At 35.0% G+C, this 8,833-nt stretch overlaps 1 protein-coding gene across 2 annotated transcripts; it reads right to left on the bottom strand.

Moving 5' to 3' along the window:
- Positions 1 to 3,604: 3,604 nt before the first annotated feature.
- On the bottom strand, positions 3,605 to 7,088 carry LOC105133166 (probable protein phosphatase 2C 23). Of its 2 annotated transcripts, XM_011037024.1 has the most exons (4): positions 5,189 to 7,087; positions 4,951 to 5,064; positions 4,101 to 4,365; positions 3,605 to 4,001 (listed from the first exon to the last, which is right to left on the bottom strand). In XM_011037024.1, exons 1-4 carry the CDS (start codon positions 6,884 to 6,886, stop codon positions 3,886 to 3,888), a joined length of 2,193 nt encoding a protein of 730 aa, XP_011035326.1. In that variant the 5' UTR covers positions 6,887 to 7,087; the 3' UTR covers positions 3,605 to 3,885. The 2 variants fall into 2 exon arrangements, with proteins under 2 accessions (XP_011035326.1, XP_011035327.1); XM_011037025.1 differs by lacking the exons at positions 3,605 to 4,001; positions 4,101 to 4,365 and adding an exon at positions 4,383 to 4,813 and having other exon boundaries at positions 4,925 to 5,064; positions 5,189 to 7,088.
- Positions 7,089 to 8,833: the final 1,745 nt, after the last annotated feature.

The raw sequence follows: 8,833 nt of genomic DNA, 5'->3' as shown, positions 1-8,833 counted from the left end.
GTATTATAATATAAAATTAGTTGGTTTGTGATTTTTCATCAAAAATTTAAATTTTTATATTTCATACTTAAATAAAAATCCTATCAATTAATTTAATTAAATTTTCATAATCAATTTTTTTTATCTCAATATATATATATATATATATATATATATATAGAGAGAGAGAGAGAGAAAGAGAGAGACTCACACACACCAAACCATATGCCTCTTCTTTGAAAGAGTGAGGTCACAAGTTTTGAGACTTTTTTTTCAGGGAGAGTATTTTTGATGTGTATGGGTATAAGGAAGGGTTTTTTTTTGTGTGGTTAATTTCACTAATTTCTTTCCTCTTTTATAAGCATTTAATTATTTATTTATACTATTTAAAAATACTTTTGTTACATTTAATCTTTAAAATCTTCTACCACCTTCTAGCTTCTAATTTCTCTAATAGAGGATATAATATTATGTAATTCAAAACTTTTTTTAAAATTGATTTTTATTTTTATTAATTATATTTTAATCACTAAAAGAATCTCCTTTTTGTTTGGTTGATTTTTTTCTTTTTTTTAATTTTTTTTGAAAAATTTATCAATACAAGAATAATAAGTGAAATGGATGAAAATTAGAAAATTACTAGAAATTGGTCAAATCACATTGAAAACGTATGTTTTGAAAATTTTGGTATTTTTTGTAGTTCTTTTGAAAAAATATAAAAAAAGAGGTAAAAATTAGATTATAGCACTATTCGAACAATTTTTAAGTTTGGAAATGTGTATATTTTATTTCCATACATGGATTTTACCAATTTTTATTTAGGCATTTCATTCAAAACTTTATGATGGACTTTTTATAGGCCACTCATGGATTTGTTTTAAGAAAAATAAAAGGATAATTTATTTTAATTTTTAAAGAAACTTGATTTCATTCTAAATGAAGAAAAATATTTTTTTTGTTTTTTATTTTTAATCAGAAATTTGTTGGATTTAAAATTCGTCATCCAAGAATTTTTTCAAAACTTGATTTCCCTCCCAAAAAATTGTTTCCATCCAAAATTGAAGACTTTCCAACTAGAATTTTCATCAAAAGTTTGAAAACTTGCCCGAAATTGTTTTTCTTTGAAATTAAAAGTACAGATTTAAATAATTTTTCACATCATATCCGTTGTAATGTGTCGAGTTTGAGTGTTGTGTTTTGTCTATTATATTACAAACAAAAACCAATCTTACAAAGGTGACATTACTATAACATCAAAAATACAAAGACCCATTTTAATTAGGTATATTTGGATATATTTATTTTCTAGTTTGGAATGAAATTAACTTCATCGACTGTCACAATTACTTTCTTCTGCTTCTTCTTCTTTCCTTCATATCATTGAACTGTTACCATCACTAGCAGGCCTTCAATGGAGTTTAAAGTTTCTAATTTAAGATAGAAAAGGAAGTATATAATATTGGACTGCTCTTAATTATATTATAATGCTGCCATCATTATGCAATGAAAACAATGATAATAAAATAAAGCTTACCTAAAGAAAGGGATTAGAAACTACAAAGTCAAATTAACGCTATGGCAATCAGCAAATGCATTTATTGGGTTCTTTTTCAATAGAAAGTTGAGAAGGTCGACTTTGAATCATCTGGTGGCACGTGATGATCATATAAGAAAAGAACCCCCTCTCCACGTCCTTATATATATATACTGTATTTTTTATTTTGATGATATAAAAATTGTTTTCTTAGGTGTCCAGAGTGGGAGGTATTTCTTGATCGAATTATTTCATGCATCTCTATCAATACTCTGTATAAATTATATTTTTATGCTGTTGAAGATAATTTGACATTTTCAATTAGAAACTTGTAATATTATATTCAAATCTCACCATATATACATGCAGTGCCATAATTAAAGCATACTATAATACGGAAAATCCTGCAATCTATTTATTAATAAACAGAGGGGTGAAAGGCTGAAGAATTCACAAATGAGTTTGAGGTGTTTGCTTCCTGGATATAAAAGAGGTAAAGTGGCTTGCAGGCCCAGCTGCGTGCAGAAGAATAAGTGGATCAATTCGCCCAATAGTGAGACAGTCCTGTTCTGCTGATTGCTGGACCAAGACCCAATTTCTTTCTTTCTTCTTCTCAAAAGCATTCCCGTTTCTTTTATCTATATATATAATCGTCAAGAATGGCACGAAGGTATCGGTATAGCAGATCCCAACTGGTTTGCGACTGAGGCTTGCTAGTTTTTATCGTAGCAGGGTGTTATTTTGTTTTGTTGCATAAACCACGCATCAGTAAACACTCCTATTCTGATGTCACATGCAGAAATATTAAAGACTCTCAACTGATTTCCCAAAGTTCATGCATCTCTTCCTATCAAATTAGAAGGAAATGAAAGCGATAGGCTAAAACAGCAGCTTTTTGTCATTACAGAAAATGTTGGTTGGAAATGAATGACACAGTGACAGGTTTTTATGACTGGTGAGGTTTGATACCAACCTCACCATCTCCTAGCCGCAGTGCATTTACTCTCCAGTATGAATGTAGCTAGCAGCTGGAGATACTTATGATCAGGTCAGCTAAACAAGGTAAGGCATGAATCAATGCAAGTGGACAGGCATCAGCCATCCAGCTTTAAAGAAAAGAAAGAGGCATTATGAAGGCAACTACTTGGTAACACTCTCTACCAAGGAGGCTGACGGCCTATGGTCAGACATTAATAAAGAGGAAGAGGACTCCAGGGCTCTCGGACTCATTCTACCAAATGAGCTAGACCATGTGGCTGTGTGGCTTTCACCTCATCTCACCAGGGCTAGTGTTTTGCTTTGCTGCGTGGCATAAGCGAGAGACATACAAAGTGTGGACGGTCAAAGAGAATTTCCTTTTCTGGCTTGGGTTTTAATGCCGGTAGGATGTTGACGTTGAGAAAGAAGAAGCAAAGAGCAATGGGTTTCTTTGACTTTCTAATTGGTCAGCATGGGATGATTTCTGACTAGAATTCAATCACGAAACTGCCCGTTGCAAATTAAAGAACATTTGATAATGACAGAAAATTCTGTGGAATTGACTGAAAGAAATTGGCTGACTGCTATCAAGAAACTATTAAATTATGCACACTTTCATGACAAAATTGAAGATTTTACCCTGCAATTTACGGAGCAAAGAAACTCCAACTACTCCCATATCCGTGTGTTAAGCTATACAAGTTCCAAGTCCTAGATTTTTTATCCATATCTGTAACAATCTTTAGGCGACAGGGGAGTTCATATCCATGTGCACAATATTACCGATATATGAGATAAGAAATAGCCCAAAAAAACCATCGTGGTGGCTTGACCTATCTATTTGTTAAAGAGGGAAAATATCAAAAGCATGTTGTCATTAGAATCTGCTGTGCACCCTTCTAAACTGCTTCTCAGCTTTTAGGTAATCAATGTATCCTTGTTAAACTGAAAAGCCCGAAAGATATAATTGTGAGGCCACTGACCACATAATATTCTCATACTAAATATTTTGTGCAACAAAATATTTATAGCTTTACGAAAAGAAGGGTACCAAAGGCGCAGATGCTCAGGAAGCCAAAATAATCCCATATACTAGTGAAAAAGAACATGGAATGGAACAAAACCCTTTCCAAAAGGAATGCCATTTATTTTTAGAAAATTACATTTTTTCATGACAGTTTATAATCAAGAAGAACCAGCTTCTACACCTTTACACTCCTCACCACCAAGCACATGACACAACTAAGTACCCAGGATGCACTCCCCAGAGCTTAATTGCCATGTATGTTACAAAGGTGACCAGGAAAAAGAAAAGAAGAAGAAAAGGCAAAAGGGAAATGCCTGATTTTTTGGCAGATGTCTCTATCTTCTATCTGTACCTTTTATCTACTTTATTATACACACGATCCCCATATCCTTCCCTCTAAAGAAATAACAATGATGGAAACATCATCATGGTAACGCCGTCGATCCCCTTGTGGTATATCAAGCAACTCGTGGAAGTCCATACCTGCAAGTCACCATAAGCAAAGTCACTACTAAATTCAGTTTCCATACATATTTTTGATGCAGACAGCACAACTTTATTTAATACTTAAACAATATATACCAGCTTTCTTAGCTGCACGGAACAGAACTTCCTCAACCAGATGTTGAGCTGGATCTCCTTCAGGTTGCAAGGTGATGAACAGCTCAACTTCATAAACAGCTTCCTCATTTGTCAAGTATTGATAAAGTCCATCAGATGATAATATCAGAAACCTGTCTTTTGGGCCAAGTCTATGGTGGTAGAGAGATGGTAAACAAGTTATGTAAGGGGAATGGCCAATGTAGTCAATTCTGAACATCTCTAGAAGTGCATTGTTCCATCTAGGCTGCAAAAGGAAAATCAGGAGTGAGAAATTGCACTGCATTTCAAAAGCAAAAACTCCCAAGAAATACAATTCCAAAAAGTATCATTTCCTCCTCTGGTGGCAATACTTTGTCAGCACATATGGATAATAGACGTATCAATTAACACTTTATAGTTCTAAATAATCGAAATGCTCTGAACGCTCCCCTTCCCAGCTCCCCTACTATTTGCTCAAAATGAGAACATGAGGCAGACGCGTCATTGTATCCTTTGTGTAACTTATTCAAGTATCACCAAATTGATTTCTTAACGATTATATTATTGGTAGTACTACACGGATGTTTAACTTTCTTTCTCAAATGCATTATTATTATCATTATCATTATCATTATATCTTGCTATTCAAAGATGAAATTAAGAGGAACAATTTCAGAGCTATTCCAAGCTTAGCTTTTATCCATGTCCCAATGGATATATTTCTCAAGCCGTTAGTGATGTAGCCTTCTTAGGCACCAAAAAATGGCGAAGGAATTGAGCTTCTTAACCCGAAAAGGAAAAAAGAAAAAGAAAGCGCTTGAATGTTTAAATGGTGAGTTGGTGACCATACCTGCTTGAGAAAACCAGCACCAAATGCCCGAGTAACCTTCAATGAACCTTTCACGCGGTCATTCACCAAAGCACAAGCATCATCTGGATGTTCCTTTTTTATTCTTTGCACTTCCTGAAATGCATGCAGCACAACATTCAGATACAGTTCACACCAAGCAAAGAAAACAGAACAGAAGCAAACATGTTAAATTAATCAGAACAAGATTTCTTGACCACAAACTGTAATCTAATTATACCTCTTCCACACTGGTGCTATGATCAACACTCAGCTGTGAGGCAGTCAAAACAGGCATTAAATTTGATCGTTCAGCATCAAAAGCTTCAAGATCATGCAATGTTTCCTCGTTAATCCTTTCCAAGTCCTGCCTGATCTTCCCTAGCCAATAATCAGGCTCTGCCTTTTGTGCTAATACTGCTCTACTATCACCCACATTCATCACATAGACATCTTCTCCCTTCATCAGCATCACAAGAACACAAGAACCCATCAAAGACAGCTCCGGATTCTCCACAAGCATCTTATCAGCAATCTCCAAATATGACTCCTCTGTTTTCTTCAAAGCCTGAGACAAAGCTTTCAACACATCTGCATGGTTTATTGGGCTAGCATCCGATCCAGATCGATTCAGTTGCTCCTTTAATCTCTTATCAAGTTCCATTCTTTCCCTGTCCCATTCACATTTCCATCTCCTCTGATTTTCCTCCCATTTTTTAGCAACCCCTCTATATTTACCTTTGGAACTCCTACTCCTTTTTCTTTTCAGACTCATATCAAAACCAGCATCACCACTCGGACACGGATGATTATCTTGATCCAAATACTGATAACACTCATAATTTCTACAGTTTCCATTAGTTTCACTGTTATGTATCACATTTTCTAATCTTGAATTAGTACTTTCAACAGAATTACTAGTTTCGGATTGAAAAGGGGAAGATGCATGGGAAGAAATTTGATCAGGCTCAAACTTATCGTCCCACAACAAACCTTTAAGCTCTTTATGCACAGCAGAGTAGAGATTGGACAAAAGATAATCAGGCGCATCTGGACCATTGAATCCATCATAAATCCCAACAAAAACCCAACCATGCTCCTCTGATACAACAACATGGACCCTATCCTCCCCTGCTTTTCCTTGAGCCCATTGAAGATTTTGACTCTCTAAAGAATCATCATCCTCTAAACTACCATCACTACTCAGATTAACACTACTTACAGTCAACTCATTCTGCTTCTCTGAACTCAGTATCCACTCAGGTTCTTTCACAACACCAACCCCTCCTTTTATAGGAGCCACAATTGAGTTGTGCCCACGAGTTATCGTTTTAGATATTGCTCTTTGTAAAACCCGAATCAGCGACCTTTTGCCCGATCTGGATCTAAAAGCAAAACCACCATGGGAAAAGCTTCTTTGAAACTGATCAGAACTGCCCCTTTCGGGAGGCCCCGAGATCAACCCACGATACAAGGGACCTGACATGAATCCTCTCTCAATCGGACCCGACAAGAACCCCCTCTCCATCGGACCTGAACAGGGCATCAGAGCCGAGTTTCCAGTTAAGGGGCCAGAATTAAGGGACCCAAATAGACTTCTGGGGATTGGTTGCAGAGGGATCGAAGCAAAAGAAGTTGAGCTCTCAAAAGCAGCAGCTCGATCGATGGTGTTGTAAACATAAGGGTCTATGAAGGCCGTGGAGAGTGGCGTTGATGTATTGGCGCTGACGGAGGCACCGGATATGGTACGGAAGGTGGTTGTTTCCTCTGAGTGGACTTTGGAGGAGGATAGACGGGTCGGGTCAGGTCTCACATAGCAAAAGGAGTGCCCTAGACCTTCATCTAATGGGTCGGATATTAGTTCCGAGAGTACCTTTCTCCGGCGAGCCTCTCCATCTCCCGTGAAACAGACCGTCAGTTTACCAAAACCGTTTCCCATTTTTGTTTTTTGTTTTTTTTTGTATAAACTAAATCACTGTAAGTTGGAGTATTTCATTGGCAAAGAGGTGGAGAAAGGGAGAGAAGCTGAGAGAAGAAGAGGGGAAGCTGCGAGAGAGACAGAGGCGTTGACTTTTAGTTAAGAGGAAAGGGTGTTTGAAATTACAAATGGTTTGTTTTTTCTTATTGTCTCTGTTTCGTACTGTAGTAGTCTTTTTTTAAAATATTTCTTTTTATTTTAATGTCAACATAATAAAATTATTAAAAATACATTAAAAACATTAATTTAATATTTTTAAAATACCTAACCTTATTAGCCAAGGGTGTGTCATGTGTTTCTCCTTCTCCGTCAAATGTCAAATCTTATATGCGCTCCAATAGTTATCATAGTTGGTATTCTCAATTTGATTTACCGGTTGACTTGAAATTTTTTTATTTAAAATATAACTTGGATTTTGATAATTTAAATAATATATAATTCAAAATTATTATAAAAAAACTGTTTTAGCAAAAATAATTCATTAACGTTATAATATTATAGATAACACTACAGATTGACCCATGACCCAATAAATAATCTAGATAGTTATTTAATGAAACATTGATATGATACATTAGAACAATAAATAAATATGTTTTAAATATTATTCAAAACTTTTAATTAAAATAAATTAGTTTGAGAATACTCTCATAGGGGAAAAAAACACATCATGGAGCTCGTGAAAAATAAAATTCATATTTTTTTAATACGTGTGCATATTCCTCAGTTGTAAGAAAAATAAAAAAAGAAAAAGGGTTCGGCTTTCGTTTATCTTCTTTTATTTTTTAGCGCGTGTGGGGCGTTGACTAAAGTTTCGTGTTTAAGTAAACTCCGTAGATTAGTGACATTAATTAATGACCAACTTGATTAGAGAGCGCGGATCACAGACATTGCTTTCCTCGTTGTTTTTTCCCAAGTGGACCGCGTTTGGAGTGGGAGTTCGCTGATTTGAGTTGAATAATGGATGCAGCTTAAGTGTGAATTTAGTTTTGTTTGACTTTCTTTGATGGACTTATAGTAAATGATTTTCAATCCAAATAGATGTTGAATATAGTTGGTCCAAATTACCGATATTATCTAATAATATTTGAATTAAAAATACTTGTTATTCAATACTTGTATAGGTGAGGGATGAATTGATGTATTTTATATATTTTATTTTTTACATCAATTCATATTTAAAATAGTTAAAGTTTTAATTACAATCTAAAAGGCTGAAGCATGACACAAGTTCAAGCTTAGATAATATGGGTTTGGCCTGCTTCCAAACCATATCTTTGGATTTAATTATATGTTGACATAAATATATTTGGGTCTCGTAAACTACTAGATCTAGCATTCTTGAGTCCAACCACATGTTGAGCTTAAATATACATATGTTTAGTGAGTTATCAGACTCAACATCCTCAGATTCAGTTACATGTTGAGCTCAAATACATATAAATCTTGCGAAGTGGTAGACTTAATAACTTTAGATTCAGCTATGCTCTAAATCCAAATATATATAGGTGTGGTAAGCTACTATACTCAATATTCTTAGGATCAGTTATGAGCTAAGACATATACATGCGAGTTTTGCGAGCTGCCAAACCTAGCATTCTTAGGTTAATCACATGCTGAACCTAAATACACATGTGTCTACTGAGTTATCAAATCCAACATCCTTAAGTTCAGCTACACGATGAGCTCAAATACATAAAAGTCTTGCAAGGTGGCAGACCCAATATCTTTAGGTTCAGTTATACGTTGAGCCCAAATATATATAGATCTAATTAGCTATCAAATTGAATATCATTGGGATCAATTAGATGCTAAACAAAATACATGTAGGTCTCGTGAGTTGCCAAAGTCAGTATTCTTGGGTTTAGCCATATGTTAAATCTAAGTACACATGTTTCTAGTGAGTTA

The sequence above is a fragment of the Populus euphratica genome, unplaced genomic scaffold (genome assembly GCF_000495115.2).
Source record: "Populus euphratica unplaced genomic scaffold, PopEup_1.0 scaffold42.1, whole genome shotgun sequence".
Lineage (NCBI taxonomy): Eukaryota > Viridiplantae > Streptophyta > Magnoliopsida > Malpighiales > Salicaceae > Populus > Populus euphratica.
The sequence above is the reverse complement of the archived record's forward strand: the minus strand, read 5'-3'. Positions and strand labels throughout refer to the sequence as shown.

Coding starts and splice junctions, on each gene's coding strand:
- LOC105133166 (XM_011037024.1), bottom strand. CDS start 6,886: ATGGGAAACGGTTTTGGTAAACTGACGGTCTGTTTCACGGGAGATGGA. Junction 4,366..4,950: donor GTGCTGGTTTTCTCAAGCAG/GTATGGTCACCA, acceptor TTCCTTTTGCAG/CCTAGATGGAACAATGCACT. Junction 4,002..4,100: donor CCGTGCAGCTAAGAAAGCTG/GTATATATTGTT, acceptor GGTGACTTGCAG/GTATGGACTTCCACGAGTTG.